Here is a 21,213-nt window from a genome sequence, read left to right on the forward strand (position 1 = left end):
GTGAGAGATAAAGTGACTCTTATTGTTATTATTGGTTTAATTTTCTATGCACTGCAGTCACTAATCATTCAAACTGAAACATTTTAACCAGATTTGAAAAACACTGATTGTCATTTTTCAACATTTTCTGACAAACAAGAACTCTATTAATTGACAGGTTAATCCATTGTTAGTTGCAGTCCTACTTTGCATGTCATGTGGTAAATTTGTGATTATTTTCTTACCTGCAATGTCTTTAATTGAAAAACTCTAAATGTATAAGAATATTTTCTGTTCATGGAGTAATTTGGAAAGCGCATATAATTCCTGCGGAAAATTTGAAATCTAAATTGAAGTGTGTTGTGACCGTAAGTAGCAGCTGTTTCAACTGCATTACTGCCTCCTTATGTTTGACATGCTGCTTATTATTTTTAACTGAACTGAAAATGTTGAGCTGTTTAAAGCCAAAGTCTTTAAAAGGATGTCCTGTTTAAATTAAGGTTAAATAAAAACAATAATAAACAAAATACATTATAAAAACAAGACATCAAGTTCAACAAAGACTGAAACACATTGTTTAGCCGCTGCAGTGATGCTCAGAAATCAGTTTTATTTAAATATTTAATATGAGCTCATTTCATTAATACTTTTAAGTGTCAGACTACATTTTTCAGCTTTAAAGATTTAAACTGTACGTCAGAGAAAGACCTGCAAACAAGAAAAATGGTGAATGAAACTGGATCATCATTCCCACATACAACAAATCTGTTTACACTAGTTTCTGCATGAGGCACATTGAGAGAGGAGCATAAAACCACCTTTACAGTAAATAGTACATCATTTCTATTGGAATGTCCATTGACTGACATTTAAAGGTCCAGTGTGTAGCATTTAGAAGAGTTTATTATTGGCAGAAATTCAATATACTAACCCCCCAAAAAATGATTGTATAAGTGTATAATCACTTCTAAATCATAAAGTTAGTTTTCTATTCTTACAGCAGTTTTTTTTCAGGAGCCAAAACGGCCAGAGTGTGTGTTCTGTGCGTCTGCTGACACGGCAAACGAAAAACAACAATATCCTTTATGGTCTGTGAGGGCCACCATAGTTCCCTGTTGCAGCTGAAAAGTTCTCCACCCGATGTCACCATGGCCGGTTTCACATTGGATGCATGTGCGGCTTGTAACTGCTGCGGCACGTCTCTCTTTTCATTTAGGCACATGTTAATTAATGAGACCGTTAACACTGGCTGTGTGTGTGTGTGTGTGTTTGATCTTTCTTCACATTTTCAGCATCTAGAAATGTAGCATACATGTCCTATTCCTGTTTCACAACAAGAACACTCTGGTTTACCCATTCCCCGCACCCCCCCTCAACAAAGCTTCATTGTGAAATACGTCCAGCACCAACAGATGTGCTGCTTCATGCAAAAGAGTCCTGGCATCTACTTGAGTACAGAGAAGTATTAAAGATTATTTAAGTTTGTATATTATATTAAAAAGGCAAACCGTATGTAAAACATAGCAGCAGGTGAGCAGGAGACAGGTGTGAGGGACAGAATTGTGTGAAATGCATCAGTTCAGCGCTGCTGCCGTTATGCGCCGCCGCATGCATCCAGCATGAAACTAACTCTTACACACTGGACCTTTAAATGACAAAGGCCCGGATTCTTGAGGCCTTCAGAACATGACACATTGTTGACCCGTCACTGGTCTTAACAATAAAAACAGTGTTTAATGTTGGCCTCCTTTACACCTGACATTAGAATGTGTTTTCTGTGACTGGACAGTGCTTCACCACATACATTTACACCTGGTAATAACATGCGTTATTAACTCCAGCGTCCACGTCAAGATCTTTCTAGACTTTCCAGGACCATTTGGCTCAAATTCAGGGATTAAATGTACTGACACAGCTTAACTTGTAAGAGGCACTTTTACCCATGGAGTCCACTTTTATTGATTTGCAGCACGCTGGAAAAGTGATTGTCCTTTGGGATCTTGGTCCAAGTCAGTCTTTGTAATTTTCTTTGGTGAGACAGAGATCTTGGAATTTGAATTTCTCAGGCCTCACGTTATTTGCTCCTTCTTGCATTACTCGCTCATTGTTCTGCATGGAATCTCACGTCAGCTGTGGAGAGACAGTAGACAGTAACACCGCTATTTTATAAAAATGTATAATTTTTATAAAATTCACAAATCCTCGTCACCACAGCGTCACAGCGTCACATCCTGTGATGTGTAGTTGTGCTATTGTAAAGACTCCTCTTTGCTTTTCAAAGCAGAGGAAGAAGTCGTGTCCAACAAGCAGAAAACCGACCAAAGCAAAGAGGAGACTGCTCAGTTTTGCTTTCACGTTAGCTGTGCTTGGAGCCATCAATGTAATTCCTCTCACAGAGTTGTTGTGGGTAGAGTGGAGACACATCGGAAACTTGGTTTGGCAGATCAGATAACAATCTGTCCTGAATGTGTCTTGGGTGTAATTACACATGTAATTCCAGGTGGTCAGGCGCTATCCAACTGCAATCCGATTACAGAAAACGCATTTAATGCCAGGTGTAAAAGGGGCCACAGTTAATGTATGTGGATAAACACATACTGGCAAATGGTAAACATATAAGAGACAAAAGGAGAAATCAACAGTAAATCATTTACAGCTGTGCTGTGTCATCACAGCAGCTGTTATCTGATCCCAATGCAGGAGGACAAACTTCCTCAATAAAATTCTTCATCCCACATCCCTGTGAAAACAGGAACAATGAGATCCAGTTCAGACCAACTCCAAAAGTCCAGTGTCCATTAAAACGTGTGGACAGACGGTTCTGCCCACATAATAATCGGTGCGGTGTGGACAGCAGCAGGCCTGTGCACTCCCAGTCTCTGTCTTTCCACCTTTGTCGTACACGCGGCCTTCCCCGGCTAACCCGCCGCCCTCCTCCACTGCCGCCCCCTCTCTGTTAGTACAGGCTCCAGACACGATGTTGCTGATGCTGGGGGTAAGGTGATGAAGAGCTAGTGGATGAGGCTGTGAGCTCGCCAGGGCCTAGCTGCTTTCCACACACACACATTCAGTCCAGCTTCTCCTTCTGGATCAACCGAGGAGCATCTACAAAGTCACGTCCATTAAACAGGATGAAGCCGCCCGTCAGCACGCTGGCCATGCCCCAGAACAGAACATAGGGCAGAGTCTCGGTCCACGTGTCGCCTGAGAAGAAGAAGAAGTGGAGGAATCAAACACTAATTTTTTCATTTAATATCAAATTATTATTCATTTTAAGAGAAATAAAGCCTACGGCTGTGGGTTTGTCTTACCAGCCATCAGCAGGCAGATGATGCACATGGAGAATGCCACAACCATGATGATAGGCAGCTAGAAGAGAAGATGACCACAGTAAAATTTAAGAAAAACTACAAAAGCATCAGTCTAGCTGGGCTGAAACTCGGCACAGAGCAGTGAGTCTCTCTTACCGTCATAAACTTCCAGTCTTTGGGGTCACGGAGTTGGGTGGTCCAATCCGCTTCATCCACAGCATAGTTCCCCAGGAACAAATCAATGGAATCCTGAGTTAAAAGAGACCAAACAATTCCTACAGTTTCAACTGTTTTTGCAGCTGCTCTAAATATCAGAGTAGCGGTAAAATTTGGATGAAAAAAATAACTTTGTGTGAAGATTTTCTTCGTATAAAGCCAACAAATTACAACACACAAAATCTCAAGGCACTTTACATAGTAAGTAGATCTTACAACTGGTGCAGTACCCATTCAATATGTGCCTTTTTTGTGTTTGATAGTTTTTGTTTTTTATGTATTTTTGGTGTGTTTAAATGGCAACTGTGACTATGGAAAAAATGTGATACACCCAACGAATTTCTAACAATAATTCTGGCACTTTTTATTCAAAGAATGGCAAAGTGAGCACTGGGCACACTGGTGCCCTAAGTAAGTCATCTGCTGAGGGATATTTTCCTCATTCGATGTGAGGGTCCAAGGATAGAGATGGTCAACAGACTGTAAAGCCCTTTGAGGCAACCTCAGTTTGTGATGTTGGGTTGTATAAATAAAAGTGACTTGACTTAAGCAATTAACAATAATCGTTGCAGCCAGCTGATGCAACCATTTAAATATGGTAAAACTTTCATTTTTTATTTTTTTTAATATTTTATTTCATTCCATCTTATTGCCTATTTTACTGTTTTTATATCCATATGTTATGCCTTGTTTCCACTGATGTATTTCTATTTCACTTTGCACGGAGCATCTGGAACAAAAACAATTTCCCCCGGGATTAATAAAGTATTCTAATTCATTTAGATCTCAAATCAGATCTAAATAACCATATTCATCAAAGCTCACAAACCATAAATAAATTGTACTAAAACTAAATGCAATTTTTAATTTTACCCTCACTGGTGTTGATGGACCTCAGACCGTCACAAACACCAGGAACTTTGAAGGCAGAACGTCTTGGAACATTAATCTTATTTTGTTGTTCAAGTGTTGGTAACATTTTCTTCTGCATCACTATTGACACAAGGATGCAGCAGCCCTGCTGCACATTCAGCATAACTTGCGAATGAACAGTAAGGTGAATGAACTTGTTCAAGTGTGTGTGTGTGTGTAGGTATAAATCGTCAGCACTGAACCTGGAGGAGGTTCTGTAAAATAATGTGTATTTGTACAGCACTTTTTACGGACATGAGTCAAAGTGCTTTATATGGTTATAAAACAATAGCAACAAAGTTACATAAGATTATAACAAAGTGCAAAACAGAAAACACACAGGACAATAACAATAAAGGAAAACCGTAAAGTGTGTAAGACACACATTTATTACTCAAAAGCTCGTTCAAAGATTTAGTTTCCTGTAGCTCTTCTAGAGTCGGGACGATAATATAATAATACAGTTTACTGCAGTAGTTATTGCCAAATATAAAAGGTGAGTGGGTGTGTAACATTATATGTAATGACACATCTTCCATTAAACCTCAGTGCCGCTAAGGATGACAGTGATGACATCACTTTGGTCGACACAAAAACCAAGTTAGAGGCTAAGACAGTGAGACTGGATTGGAGGGGCAAACGGCAGAGTACAGATACGCTCTGGACATCTCTTACAATGAAAAACAGGTTTATTTCATCGACTCCATGAAGAGCGAGCACGGGCAGATATGGTTAACTATCAGTACACTGTAAAAACATAAAAGATTTAAGTGTAATTAAAGATAGTTGACTAATCCTAAAAAATAAACACTAACCGTTGCATAGATGCCACCGTTGTTATTCGTTCGTTTTTATTCATATGATTTCTTTAGAACACCCTCTGAGATCATCAGACCATGACAATCACTTCCAGTGATATTGTAGACAACTCAGTCAATTTCCATGCACAGTTAAATCACGCATTTCACTTGCACCTCTGTCCCAGATTACAAGCACGAGTGAGAAATCAAGCTCATTTACTGTGTTAGGGTTAGGGTTAGTCGGTCCAAAAGATGTACGGGTTTGAATGTCACATACCGTCCAGGCATGATTGAGATTGGCTGCACAGGGAGTCGTAATTAGACTCCCAAACACATTATCTGGGTGTGTTTTAGTCCAACAAAATTTCATTTAGTCCCAGTTATTCCGTGCAAACACATTGAAAGACTGTGCCGTAATGGTAGACACTGCAGAAAACTGCCTGTCCTTTCAGTTAAGAGGAGGCAACTGTAGAGATTCTCATTCATCTATTTCATAATTATCCAAACACTTTCAATCAGGAGAAACTGGTCTACAGACAAGCCCAGCTGCTCCTGATTTAACATCTTTAGATTCACCTAACCATACCATACTGACACATACCATAACCATACTTAATATATATTGAATGTTTTTACGTGACTGTACAATATACATCACTAACGTGGTGACACAATGGTACTCAAAAAATCAACAAAGGTTTGGACCCACCTGTCTGAAACCATCAGAGAAGTTGTTTTTGTAATATCGGATCATGGAGTTCCAGCCGTCCATCACCAGGCCCCACTGAGTTCTCTTTCCTGTCCTGAAAGAGCAACATGGGGGGTCAACAACAAACACAAAATCTCTCTGTTCCTTCTTCACCTTTTCCTCTAGAATCTCAATCCGCGTAGTGAAGTCCAAAATAACTGATGACATTCATGATGCCCACAAAAAACCTTGTTCTTTCCCTGTTGCACGTTATCTGTATGGATAATATTTTTACATTTCAATGTGCAATGACACTTGGATTGTTGTTTAGCTTCTCAATTAATGAAAGCTGGATATAAACAGTACATCAGACACTAATGAAAGTCAGGGCAATGTGAGCAGATCTCATTTCCCCCACACTGTATGCAGAGACACAGACTTGAGTTGATGCGAGTTAAAAGAATGTAGTCATATACATCCCATGACCGCCTCCAAATGTGGTTTGAAAAAGTGGATCTGGGTCAGAAATGAGGGCGTATAAATATCAGGGCACTTTTGTCATTACAGAATTAGTATGCACAAGTTTAACTGAACGTTACCTATGTAAAACATTACCTTGTGAAGTCTGTCTTCAAGGCACCAGTACCAGCGTACTGCTTAGCACAAGCATCTGCATTGTCTGCCCAGGCTGCATTGGACAAACAGGAAAGGAGGAGACGAACGAGAAAATGCATTAGAGGAAATGTAGATTCAATGTAGATGGACAAAGTTATTGATTATAAAGACACTGCTGGAGGACCCACCGTTTTTGAACATCTTCTCAAAGTCCAACTGCTCCTCAATCTGCTGACCCATGTGCAGGACTCCCATTTTCTGTTGGCAAAAAGAGCAGAAGTTAGTGAAGCCCCATTTTATAATCTTCTCTTGTTGAATCACATGTAATCACAATACTGCCTGTATCAACTACACACACAAATATCCAATTTCTACATCACAAACTCATTACCTTGTGCATCTGTGCTGGTTAAATCATCAGCCACTAAGGCGGTTTTGAATCCTTTGTTAGGTACTGAGGCAAGTCTGACATTTTGACTTTATTATTACTGCCTGACTAAAAGGTTCTACCTGTAGCTGTGACTGCAGAGACTGTCGAGCCAGCATGCTCTGGATGACATTGGTACGATCCAGGCAGTCCATGCAGTTGCTTCGAAAAGTTCCCTCCTGGTTCAACAGCACCTTCCCATCTGCATCCACAAGGAAGTACCTGAATACACATACACAACATTAGCGAGAAGAGTGAGTCATCCAGCTCTTCTAGTGGCCAAGACACTAAACCCCAAAGTGCCTGTGATGGATGTGCTGGCAGTGTGAGAATAAAAAAAAAATTGCTGTACATACACAGTCAAAGCATTCATTTCAAGGGTGTGTGAATGGGTGACTTTAAGTTCAAACTTTTTGGTCATTAAGATTTGACAGACGAAAATACAGTCGGAATGTAAATCACACACTGACCCAAACTCATCTTGCATTTCAGCGACCTGGTCCGTTAACATCTGCAAGCGGTGCCACCTCATCCGACTACACTCCTTATGGAAGTCAAAAGCTATGTACCTGCACAAACAAAAGCATTTAACAGAACTTTACCTCAACCAAATCTGAAGTGGAATCAATACAAGGAGAGATAAAAGCAGAGCGATGGAATAGACCTTACTTGATCATGCCATTGCCCAAGCTAGTCACCATCTTGTCAAATGAAAGCTCCAGAGGTTTTTCTGAGCCCTTTTGGTTTATCTGTCAAAAAAGGTTTGTATTTTTATCAAAAACCAATCCATAAATAAACATTTCCTTTTACTGATTTGTGTGGAAACAATCTAGCAGACACAATAAAAAGGCACAAATAAAATGAGGTGCGATAATTAACTTTCTTCTTATCTTTTTATATACTTACCAAGTTCAAAATGACCTGTCTTCCATAGAGAATAATCTGTGAGTCAAAGTGTCTTTGGAATCCATCCAGCTATAGAAATAGACAGAGAGAAGTCACGCTGCATAAGAAAAGCTGAGGGTTCCAACACCATGGTTGACTTTCCAGGACCAACTCCCTCAAATTCAAGAACCAAATGTGCTAACACAGCTTAAGATGGGAGGGCAAATTGTGGCATTGTAACAAATTAAGGTAGATATTAAGCTTAATATCCACTTAACTTATTTCTTGCACAAAATTCAAGCACTTTCACTGACCCATGTCAAAATCACAAACTATCAAGTATTTCAAGGGCCTGTGGGAACCCTGGAAAATGAGTGAAATCATAAAGATCCTTGTTGTGTCTAAAATGTAAAACTAAAGACAACTTACATGGTTGACTGTTTTGCTGATCTGTGGTTTTGGTTTGTACTTGAGATTTGGCCTCTGGGACCAATAGAACGGGATGGAGCCTCTCGTCTATGAAGAGAAAGGGCATAATGCAAAACCGGGTATAATCATCCAGCTTTCCAGCACACGTCTCATTGGAGTATATACAAAACACCCAAGCATGACATAGCTGTACTGTTGCTCCACTGACTCTTTCTCATGGCGAAACCGAACAGCACTATTGCTTAGACTCACCTGAACAAACGATGCCTTAGCACTGTTGTGCTGCACTATCTGCTCTGTTTCCACATAATTAGCAGCATGACCTTCAGAATCAATTCCTATAGATGAAACCACATAGACAGAAGAGTTATTCAACCAAACCAAACCAATAAACTGAAATTAGTATCTACAGCTTATGGTCTGTACACCTGACCCAACAGGACCCAAGACCCAATGGGTTTGTCAATTGACATGGTCATTTCAAGGTAGTTTCGAGGGTTTATGACAGAGAAAGTGACAGATGCGGTCAGTAGAGTGGAGTGGACAGGACTGTAGTGTTACCTCTGACGTAGTAGCGGACACCGGCTCTGAAACAGCTCCTCCTGGAGATGATAGTCCACTCAAACATCTTTCCATTGATGAAGCTCGACTTCATGATGATGACTAGTCAAGATATGTGTCAAGATACCAACCGTACCAACATGGAATGTTAGAGCAATAAGTCAGAGCAACAGATGTTCACACAATAACTATGACTAAATATATAAAGTTTTTTTTTTTTCCTCATTCTTCTTTTTAAATATAAGTACACTTTTAGAATGTACAGAGTTATTTTTCTCAACCTTACAGCCTTCTATGACCATATGAGGCACATGAAGCATTTATAAAGGTCATAAAGGTGCAACTACAGCGATGGAAAGCTGATAAAATAAAGACACAGCGCTTCACTCAAATAACCAACCACTCACTCATTTACTAAAATGGCACCGTCCGCTACACCGTCAGACAACAAAGAGAAAGGATACAGCCGTGGACAACAGGATACACAAACTTGTGTAACTGTAGGATGAGAGCAGAGACAAATGATGGAATGCATTACTGTCATTTGGTTTGTTTTTTTATGTCCATGTGAATATCGCTTACTGTCAAAGGTCATGATGAATAGGATTATGTACATGTTGAAACTGAAATAAAAATTTATTTAAAAATATTTGTATATTTAAAACCAACACAAGTTAGTTGCAGCCCAGGAGGAAACATGAGAGGTTTTGAACTACGACTCTTTCAGCAGCATTCACTACTTTTATTTTTTTTACTTTGTACCATGTCTCACTTTGGCACAGATTAATGGACAAGCATATCTTTAAGAACGAAAGCTTCAATTACTTTTCATTAACAGTTTTCATTAAATCCTTTAAAAACAGCTGGATGAAGTTTGTCACTGTGGTTTGCTTAACTGGAGATCTTTTCAACATGTGATCCACCTGCTTGGTTTAATGCACATGGGTAGAGTTTTAGCACCACCAACTGTTGAACCGTAAAATTAATCTCAAGGCAATTGCCTTGTTGCAGGGACAAATGACAAAGAAGAGTCTCTAACAACTAGTTTTACAGATGATGAATATTGCAATTGTGCATTATATTTTAAGTGAACTTCAGTTCAATAATTACTGTGTAATAGATTTGAAATGTGATGGAGCATCACCACATGATTTGCCATCAAATATAAACAAACCAATGTTCTCATTCATGAAATAAGGAAAACAACAAAAAACAGTGACGTGTAAAGGTTTATGTTTATAGTACAAACTTTGAAATATGCAATTTGCTAAGTGCAGTATTTCAAAACACCATTTGAATTTGTTCACCTCGACTGCCTGGATTTCCAAAAGATAAGTACCGGTCATTAAAAAGCTGTTAAAAATCTGTCGACCTCTGGAACAAAACTTGAAGTGAAAAGCCCAAAAAAAGAGAACAATTCTTCCTACCTCTGGCTGAGCAATGAATTCCCTCAGTAGGTGGCCGTTCCAGACAAAACGCTGGTCTGCCTGCAACATGGACAGTTAACTTAGCACACATTATTAGATAGTCAAATACAAACGTGGCCATAGCTGTAACCAAAACCTGGAGATAAGAAGGGAAACGCTGCCTAAGAGAATTCTATGAAAAATATCTATCTATCTATCCATCTATCTATACATACATATCACAGTATTGCTCTGAGAATATCCATATGCATATATGAACACATTATGGGTACATAAAAACTCAAACAACTAATTAACCAATTACTTATTCAATTATTTAACTTTAACTTCGATTTTATAGTTCACATGTCTGATGCAGTGTTTAATTCCACAGAGAAAATAAGTCATATACCGAATAAAAAAGAATGGAAGTTAGTGTATATGTCTAACCCTTTCAAGTAGACTCATCTCCTGAAACTCCGGGCTTGTGTTGGCCAGGCGCTGCAGCGTGTGTGTCAGGTCGTAGTCTGTTGCAAAGTAGAAGCCGTCCGTGTGAAGCACGTTGCTGATCATCGACAGGAAGGTCTTGTTGTCTTGCATCTGCAACAAGAGACAAATCCAGCACAAGACTCTGGCTGAGGAAGGGTGGTAGAGTGGAATGATTCTGACAGCAGTTTAAACACTTTATTTAAAGTGCTTTCTCATCTGGGCTATTTAAAAAAAACATGTAAGATCCTACCTGGCTGTCTGTCAGGTGTAGAATTGTCTTCTTATAAGAGATGATGTCAAAGTCTAGAGCCTTCCACACAGCATGACCCAGCAAATCCCCCACCTTCTTCTTCTTTGTGATGACAATGAGGTACATGCCTAACACAAGCAGGTGAGAGGAATAAAGAATTCATAACACATTGCTGTATATTTCCATTATGATCATATGTTCTATGTCTGCGTGGAACATAATCTTTCTGTGTTACATGAGGGAAATAAAACATAAATGAAACGTCTTCAACTGCAACATAATATATTAACACACAGTGTAAACAAACAAACGAAACATTTCATCCAGATTAACGTTTTGTACAATATTGCCCACCCCTGCGCTGGATATTGAACTGACCTGCCACCAAACGTATGGTCCCCATGAGTCCACATATTGGCCTGGTCTCGGCTGATGCAGGGATGTCCCTCCTCACTGAAGACACAACAGTATAGTGCATTGTATTTATATGTGAGTATGTATGCAAGTTTTCATACCTGTTCACTTTTGCTTTGTGATGTAAAAATGCACACATTTGTGGGAGGAAAACCTTTGCTTACCTGTGAGAGTCATCTCAGTTGACACCCTGTCAATCGCCAAGACATCCACAGTGCCATCATCACAGGCCTCTATGTAAAACTTCTCCGGTGTTGTGCGCCTGGTGAGATGTGGAGGACAGCAGTTTCAAAAACAACACACACCAGCATATACCAAACATCACAAAGCACCATAAGCTACAACAGCCACAACCGCAGCTGCAGCACAGGGGCAGGTGGGGCAAGAGGCATTTATCCAGTCAAACTACTGAACAAACTTGTTTTAGTCTTGAGAAATGCAATTCTTTGAGGGAGCTTCTCTGTATCTTTTTGTCATGCAGCCACCTCTCTTTGCTATACTGCTGTTGCCACTGCCATGGCATGATTAAATAAAAATCACTTCCTTATTGCAGTTTTTGTGGTTCTTTTCATGTTCTCTATGCTATCAGCAAAATCCTCAAAAGTAAAATACATTAAAAAAAATCAAAAACAAAATAACCACCATAAAACACCAAAGATCATCAAGTCACACCTTAAACCACAACACACAGCAAATAACCAACAAACAGCATAAAACACAATACAAACTAAACAAAAGGATATTTTGATTAAATAAATTAAGGCAATCTAAAGTAAACAGTCCCTTTCAGTTTCACTTGCCAGGCATCGCTATTTGATCTGTCCTCATGTCAGTGCCACTCTTTACAGCGGAGAAAGCTACGTTAAGAGGCTTTATGCACTTTGTTCTCTATGTTGTGAATAAACAGAGAAATTCTGTACTTTTAACTTTTCGTTTAACGTTTTGTTTTCTTCAGTCAGACAGATATCGTTGTATTGTGATATTATTGGTATCATGGACCATGTATCACTTATCATATCATATCGTCAGGTACCGCGTAATTCCCAGCTGTACTAAACAACCATCAACAAAAAGCAAGACAAAGAAGACACCAAGAATCACGATAAGCACCATAAAACACAACACACACGAAACTAATAGGGGTGTGTCAAAAATATCTATTTGGTGAAATATCGCCGTCCTTCTTTGTACAATACGATAATCGATATGCCAGGCCAAATATCGATATTTTTGATTTAACAAATATAGGCGCTCTAAAGTAAACTTCTCTCGCCGGGCGTCACTACTTGATATGACACCAAACAGCCTCCAGCAAACACCATAGATCACCAAGAAACACCATAAACCACAACAGACACTAAACTAACACCATACGACACTAACAGTGACCTGAAGATGGGTTGGACCTGAGCACCAACGTTCTTACAACAAATAGTTCCTCCACCTTCCTGTGGAACAGGTGGAGGCAGATAAGAGAGAACACCGCGCGCAGACCGAAAAGCTCTATGAACTACCAGAGCTAATGTGACTGCACAGAGTGAAGAGTACACTTCTAAACTGTACCTTCACTCGTGCTCTGCGGACACGGAACAGTCCACATGCTAATGTCGCAGCCCAGGCGGATTTAAAACGGACCGTCGGCGGAGCAAACTTGTGCTCTGTGAGTGAGTCTGATATCAGATGTAGCTCAGTGAGAAGTAGCATGACGAGAAGCAGCGGCTGCTGTAGCACAAACACGTTTAGCTGCTCTAATGTTAGCCTGTCAGGCTCCGTCCTCACAGTCACTGTCCGTCTCTCCGCTCAGCAGAGACGTCAAAAAAAGCGCCATGGTGTCCACATAATTGGTTTACACTTACAAGTTAAAAGTCTCATAGGTGCTTGCCATCTTTCCTCCCGTCTGACCTCAGTGACGTGTCTTCTTCTTCGACGTTGTCTGACTGGAAGTTGCTTCTTCTTCTTTTCTGAGGTTTAATGGCGGTTGGCAAACAACGATTTGGTGCATTACCGCCACCATCTGGTATGGAGTGTTTCGAAATGTTGATCTAACTGAACTATTACTTAAAAGTAAAAATAATTAAATACACATTGTATATTAATATACATATATGTATGTAATAATAATACTATATATGTATATATACATATATATATATATATATATATATATATATGTATATATACACTAAATGGCGATTTACGGCCACAAACTGCCACCTTCTGGGCTGGAGGTACGCAACAGACAGCTAACGATTATTTTCATCATCGATTAAACTGGCGATTATTTTATCGTGAATTGAGTACTTGGTCTGTAAAATGTCAGAAAATCTGGAAGAATGTTGAAAAGTGTTCGCCAAACCAGGAAATGATGATGTTCTCAAATGTCTTGTTTTGTCCACAAACCAAAATGATCCAGTTTTTATGATTTCTTTGTTATATGGGGAAACGAAACCAGGAAATATTCACATTTTAATGTATGGCTGTATTTATTTATTTAGGTTACAAACAGTGCTACACTGCCCACTTTATTACCAACACTCCACTGACACTTTTCACTTGATTCGGAACACTACTGACACCTCATTTTAAAGTTATGCGTCTTGTACTCTGCATCCAAATATAGTCACAGCACCACCCACTGCAGAGATCTCAAACTCATGGCCCACCAATTGATTTCATGCGCCCGCCAATTAATATCACTTAAAAAAATCTGATTTACGTGAAATGATTTATTATTAACTGTTTTCAGCCACACTCTACAGCAGGCTTACATGAGAACTGTTACATAAAACTCTTAGACACTGTAACATCTCTTGCTATCTATCTATGTCCACTTATGTTACTCCCTCATCATCCTCTTCCTCACCGTGCTTCAGACACTGGTCAGAGCCTAACTGGACAGAGACTGAACAAGGGATATGGTGACACTTTTTATATGCTACTAAATTTTTACTTCTCTGTCTTCTTTCAGCTTCAACCTTTTGTTGTTGTAGGTGTATCATCTGCATCTTTGTTACACCAACTGTCCTCATGTCCTCTGTGGTCTTCCTCTTTTCCTCCTGCCCAGCAGCTCCAATCGTCAATATCCTTTGTCCAATATAATCACTATTCCTCCTCTGCTTCTCTTACTTTATCTTTTAAAACTGAGCTGTCCCTCAAATATGCTAATTTCTAATCTCCAAGTAACACCAAGTCGTGGAGGTTCATGTTCCACCACCACAGTTTGAGGACCATGGCTCTAGAATATTCAGAGCACCATCCTCTTGAAGTCAGCCAATGCCTGATTTGCAGCCTGCCTTGACATGCAAGGAGGGGCAGTTTGGGCCCTTCTCGCGCTGCTTGCAGCCCTTGTTTGATTTGGTTTGGAAACAGCAGTCTCTTCGGGATTTAATGAGAAATCAAAGCTATTACTGGTTGGCCCCTTTTTGAACAGCCTGGAGATCAATCTATTAATCCATCTGAACAGTTTGTTTTGTCTGCTACTGCTGTTCCCAACAGAAATATGACTTGCAGAGGAGAGTGACGTCTCATTTACAGCGTCGTCATCTGAGCTAGCTTTGCCTCGTGGTCTGTTTTCGCTGGTTTCATGTGAGATAGCTCTCAGTGCTGTGGGTGATACTTTCTCCTTGCTGGGTCTTGTATCAATTGCTGCAGCAGTGGCTCCACCATTTGTACATATCGTAATGGCTTTATCTAAGATTGCTGGGGGTTTCTCATCACTGCATCTGCCAGCGGTCTTCCTGTCGGCTGCAGCAGTGAGTCCATTGTCTGTACAAATGGTAGAGGCTTCATCTAAGATAGGTGATGGTTTCTTATAGCTGGGTGTGTAATCACTGCCAGCAGCGCCAGCAGCAGCAGCAGTGGGTATATCGTTTGTACAATCGTGAACAGCTTCATGTAAGATCGGTGTGAGCGATGGTTTTGCATTGCTGTAAGCAGACACCTCATCCAAGCGATTAGCGAACGGTCCTTTCTTGAACAGCCTTGAGGCAACTCGGTGAATCCTATTGAAAATCCATCTTTTGACTTTTGAACCTGTTGTTCCTTCATCAGTGTTGTATCCATCAGAAACAAGACTTACAGATATGAGCGAAGTCTCATCCACAATATCATCCAGGCTAGCCGCAAGGGAAAGCCAGTGTGGTCTGTTATCTTTGACAGTAGTGGTTGTGTCTCCTGCAGCCTCTGCAGCAGCAGCAGCTATGTCAGATGTAGGCGATGGTTTCTCAGTGCAAGCAGCTGTTTTTTCATGATTGGATGAGCCATTAAAGAAATCACTAGGAAAGTGTTCCAAAGTGAGAAAAGGGTGTCTCAGAGCTTCTCTGGGAGTGATTCTTTTTTGTGGATCTACTTGCAGGATCTGTACAATGAAGCTTTCAAAGGCCTGTGTGTCCTTATACTCAGCAACACCTGGGCGACTTTTCACTATGTCTTTGAGACTGGTAAGCAGCTTTGATGTCATACTGTTCAACGGCTCGTGGACAGGAGTCGTCTCACTGCTGCTAAAAGAGCTCATGGAGCTATTCCCTGTTGAACAGCTGCACTCTGATTTCAGCTTCCAGGTGTCTTTGTTTCTGTAAAAATACTTATGAGTATAAATTCCAGTATTCAACAGGTGATCATCAGGCTGACCAAGCAATTGTACAATTTCTTCCACTGTGCCCAATTCGCATTTTCCTGAAAACAGGTTTGCAGTGATGTACATGCTGACCATAACACATCCAAGAGCCCACATATCTACAGCCTCATTCAGGGGAAGGCCAAGGTAGACTTCAGGGGCCCTGTACTGTGGGATATACAAGATGTCACCAACACACAGTCCTTTGACATCACAAGCCAAACCAAAATCAATCAGCTTCACCTTAAAGGGATGTAGCTTATGATTGATTAACATGATGTTGTCTAATTTGATGTCTGTGTGTATCATTCCTATGCCCCTGAGAGTGTTCAATGCCACCAGTGTCTGCTGTGTGATGATTTGAATCTCAGACAACTTAAATGGCTTGTTAGATCTCTCAAATAAATCCAGAACAGACATGTCTAGTTTTTCAAATTCCAGAAAAATATGTCCACTGAGGCCAAAATGCTGGTGAAACCGGATCAGGTTCATTTTGTCAACGTCAAATTCCCGCAGTTGTTCAAGGTTGTGTACCTCATTTTGACCAATCTCAGATTGATATCTTGGTATAACCTTGACGGCCACCATCTCTTTGGTGTCTGATCTCAGGCACTCGTACACATCTCCAAAAACACCTATCCCTAGGAGCTTTGTCACTGAATATCCACTTGATTCCAAAAGTGGTACATAACTGTCTCTCTTGCTTATGGATGAATCCATTTTCAACTGCTGAATGTTTCTGACCAACGACAGAAAAAAACGAAACAAAAAAATCCAAATCAGGCTAAAGCAACGGTGTGATCCTGATGTCACAACAAAGCAATGACGACAAAAAAGAACTTTGAACTTCAACTTTGAACTTCCTCTAATGAGCTTTGGCAGGCTGTACACTGAGATGTGCAACAGTTCCCTCCATAGGGAATAATGTTCCTGGCCACAGTCCAATGTTCTCCGAAACAAGTCCAAATTTCTTCAACACAGTTCTTTAGTGCAGCTAAATGCTCTTACATCCAAGGTCCTTCAATGTTAACTTTGAACTTGATAATGTTGAATCACTGTCCATTCCTGGATTCTCCCTTCTGGAGTTTTGACCTTATTCTGCCTTAAACTTCATATGATGATATCATTGCCAGTTTTCCTTTGATGGTTTTCATCTAGGTGGCCAGTGGCCGTGACTTCACCACAGCACGTGTGAAAGGCAGGCACTGGGAAAGAAAGCACATGTTACATTATGGTTAAGTGATAAGCAATACATTAGTCAGAACAGCATTAGTTGTTTATTGAACTGGCTTTCATGTCTTTCCTTAAAATCTAGTTTTAGAAGAATCATCTCCTTCTTCTCCTTCACTGCAGAAGCAGTGGTGAGAATGTCCTAAACAAGTCTCATGTTATGATGTATGATATTTAAATATCAGATAACCACACAGAATTGTCGATATCTACTGGAGGAGATAGCAACCATGAATAATGATCAAAAAATTTAAAAACCTGTAGAGAATGTACAGCAAGAACTATGAAGTATGGTGAGGATTCAAACAGATCACAAGAGAGGGATATTGTACAGATGTCGTGAAAAAACAAATGTTTTGATGTGTAAATTGTTGAAATCAGCTGAAAAATGTTGGAGGAAATAGTGACAAAACTAACATTTGGCCTTTAATCAGGCCTTTGCTTTAATTAGTGTGAATGCTGAGTAAGCATCCACTCTATTGCTTTAAATTCTTTACTAATCTGCTGATTTCGCCTATTTGGAACCTCTGGCCTGTCTGCTTGTAGACCAGAGATGGTAGGGTTATGGCTAATTAGGGGCAGGTCAAAATATCAATTGGTGATATATTGTCATCAGAAACATATTGTGACATTATTGGTATCGTAAACCACATATTGTATCGTGAGGTACCTTGTGATTTACACCCCTATAGCAAATACCTATACCTAATAAGTGCAGTGTGAAGTTTTTTCTAGGCGTGACTGGTTAACAGCCTTACCATCAAAGACTTTTTATTCCTTTTTCTGCTTTCAAGTTCCTTCCACTGCTAAGGTTTATTGCAGTCAATAATATAAAGAATTAAGTGGTGTTTATTCACATCTGCATATAAATGCTAACATACACTCATGGGCCACTCGTTTTCTTCATGTTGTGATTTGACACTGTATTAATAAAATTAGGGCACAAATACCGACTGGTGTGAGCACCCTATTGAAACTGCCGTGCAAAGTATTCTTTCTTTTCAAGAGAATAATTGCATTACATGACGACTTGAACATGCTTGAAAACTCACCAAACTTCATATGTTGGTCAATTTACACGTCTTACAGGTCATGTGCACGGACATACGTCGCACCCCTTATACTACAATGGCAACAGGGAACAACAAATAATTAATTTGAGGAATGTTCACAGCTCAAGAACATTCAGAGCATGGTCCTCTTGTATGTGCCCAGTCCCTTATTTGTGACAGGCCTCATCATGCAGGGTTTGTAAGGGCCTATCCAGTGCTGCTTGCAATATTTGTTTGATTTGAATCGGAAGTAAATAATCTAACGAGTAATCAAAGCTATTAGTGGATGATCCTGTTTGGAAAATCAATCCCAAAAAGTGTTTTTTGCTTTTGTTAACTTTAGAAACATGACTTGCTGATGAGAGTTAGCTAGTTTCCCCACATGCTCTGATAGCTGTAGGTGATCGGTTCTCATTGCTGGTAGCAGAAGATTCTTTATTATCCGAGACATTTAAGCAATAAGTAAATGGTCCTTTCTTCAGTAGGCCTATGACATATCTGTGAATCCTCTTTAAAAATTGTTTGTTGAGTTTGATTTTTGAACCTGCGGTGCTTCCCTCAACTTCTTTAGATCCATGACCTACAGAGGCAAATGATGTTTCAACAGAGTTGACTCTCCCTTGTGGACTGTTATCACAGGCCTCATCTAAGTTAACTGTGGGGGATGGTTTCTCATTGCTGGGTCTGGTATCACTGCCTGCACAAGTTCTGCTAGCTGCATCAGTCAGTGCTTTGGGCAATGGTTTCTCATCTCTGGGGCTGGTGACACTGTCAGCTTCAGCAGTAGATCTGTTGTTTGTACAAATCATACTGGCTCCATCTATGATAGCTTGAGGTGAAGGGTTCACATCACTGGGTCTTTTATCACTGCCAGCAGAAGTTCTGTCCGATGCAGCAGTTGTTTGCGATGGTTCCTCATCGTTGGGTCTGTTATCATTGGTGAAAGTACTTCTGTCCACTGCAGCAGTGGGTTCACAGCAGATTGCTGTTGGGGTCAGTTTGGACAGTTGAAGCAGTGGGTCCATCATAGGTCCATTCTTATTGCTGGGTCTGTTATTGGCGTCTGTAGTTCTTTCAGCTGCAGCAGTGGGTCCATCATTTGTATCTAAGATAGCAGTAGTTTTGTCAGTTGTCACAGAGGATCCATCGTTTATATGAATGGTGGCAGGTTCATTGAGGAAAGTTGTGGGTTCTGAGGTTGATGGTTCCTCATCACTAGGTGTGTTATCACTGGCAACAGGAGCTTTGTCAGCTGCAGCAGTTAGTCCATCATTTGTAACAGCATCATCTGAGATCGCTGTGGGTCTGTTGTCAGCAGAACCTGCAGTGGTAGGTTCAGCATTTGCGCAAATTGTAACAGGTCCATCTAAGATGGCTGTGGATGCTTTGGCTGTGGATGTTTCAGTGGTTCTGTCAAATGCAGCAGTAGGTTCTTCGTTTGTACAAATGGTAACAACTTTATCTAAGATAGCCATGGACAATTGTTTCCTGTTGTTACAAGCAAAAGTTTCCTCTTGAACTGATGAGTCAACGAAGCGATTAGTGAATGGCGCTTTCTTAAACAGCCATGAGACAAATCTGTGAATCTTCCTGAAAAACCACTTTTTGGCTTTGAACTTTGAACCTGTGGTGTCTTTATCAGTGTTGTCTCCAAAGAAAGCCAAACTTTCAGATATTATTGAAGTCCTGCCCAAAGCATCCTCCAAGCTAGCCAAAAGGAAATGCCTCTCTGGTCTGTTTTCTCTGCCAGTTGCAGTTCTGCGTGTAGGTGTGCAAGCACTAGCTTTTATTTGATTGGGTGAGTCATTAATTAAATCACTCGGAAAGTGTTCCATAGTGATGAAAGGGTGCATCAGAGCTTCACTGGGACTGATTCTTTTTTGTGGATCTACTTGCAAGATTTGTACCAGGAAGCTTATAAAGGCCTGCATGTCCTCATACAGTGCAACTTGTGAGTGAGTCATTACAATGTCTTTGAGACAAGTAAATTGCCTTAAAGACATGCTATTTAATGGCTCATGAGCTGGGACCGTCTCATAGCTGCTAAAAGAGCTTAATGAGTTGTTCCCTGTTGAACAGGTGCACTCTAATTTCAGCTTCCATGTGTCTTTTTTTCTGTAAAAATAGTTTAGAGTGTAAATTCCAGTATTCAGCAGCTGATCATCAGGCTGACCAAGCCACTGTACCATTTCTTCCATTGTCCCCAGTCTGCATTTTCCCGAAAATAAGTTTGTGTTGATGTACAAGCTGACCATAACACAGCCAAGAGCCCACATGTCTACAGCCTCATTCAGATGAAGGCCCAGGTAGATCTCAGGGGCCCTGTGCTCTGGGATATACAAGATGTCACCAAGACACAGACGTCTGACATCACAAGCCAAACCAAAATCAATCAGCTTCACCTTAAAGGGATGTAGCTCATGATTGACTAACATTATGTTGTCTAACTTGATGTCTGTGTGTATCATTCCTATGCCCCTGAGAGTGTTCAGAGCTACCAGCATCTGTTGTGTCATTATTTGAATCTCAGACAGTTTAAAGGGCTTTTTAAGTCTCTCAAATAAATCCATGACAGACATGTCTAGTATTTCAAATTCCAAAATAACGTGTCCACCGAGCTTAAAATTATGTTTAAAACGGACCAAATTCACCGTGTCTGGGTCAAATTTCCGCAGTCGTTGAAGGTTGTATACCTCATTTTGACCAAATTTAGCTTGATATTTTGGTATGAACTTTGCGGCTACCACCTCATTGGTGTCCGATCTAATGCATTCGTACACGTATCCAAAAGCTCCAACCCCCAAGAGCCCCTTCACTGAATACCTGCTTGATTCCAAAAGTGGTATATAATCATCTTTCTTATTCGTCGCTAATGTGCTCATTTTCAATTGCTGACACTTACTAACAATCGAATCCCGATGCCACAACAAAATG

At 40.3% G+C, this 21,213-nt stretch overlaps 1 protein-coding gene across 1 annotated transcript; it reads right to left on the bottom strand.

The window, feature by feature from the left end:
* Positions 1-569: 569 nt before the first annotated feature.
* On the bottom strand, positions 570-13,348 carry LOC131471020 (phosphatidylinositol-3-phosphatase SAC1-B). Its single transcript, XM_058647222.1, has 20 exons — positions 13,239-13,348; positions 11,547-11,644; positions 11,347-11,421; positions 10,969-11,096; positions 10,680-10,829; positions 10,251-10,310; positions 9,288-9,321; positions 8,824-8,925; positions 8,515-8,600; positions 8,263-8,349; positions 7,855-7,923; positions 7,618-7,697; positions 7,419-7,517; positions 7,032-7,170; positions 6,710-6,779; positions 6,522-6,594; positions 5,928-6,021; positions 3,447-3,539; positions 3,291-3,348; positions 570-3,183 (listed from the first exon to the last, which is right to left on the bottom strand). The coding sequence occupies exons 1-20, from the start codon at positions 13,265-13,267 to the stop codon at positions 3,047-3,049; spliced, it is 1,761 nt and encodes a 586-aa protein (XP_058503205.1). The 5' UTR covers positions 13,268-13,348; the 3' UTR covers positions 570-3,046.
* Between the last annotated feature and the right edge of the window lie 7,865 nt (positions 13,349-21,213).

The sequence above is a fragment of the Solea solea genome, chromosome 13, assembly GCF_958295425.1.
Source record: "Solea solea chromosome 13, fSolSol10.1, whole genome shotgun sequence".
Lineage (NCBI taxonomy): Eukaryota > Metazoa > Chordata > Actinopteri > Pleuronectiformes > Soleidae > Solea > Solea solea.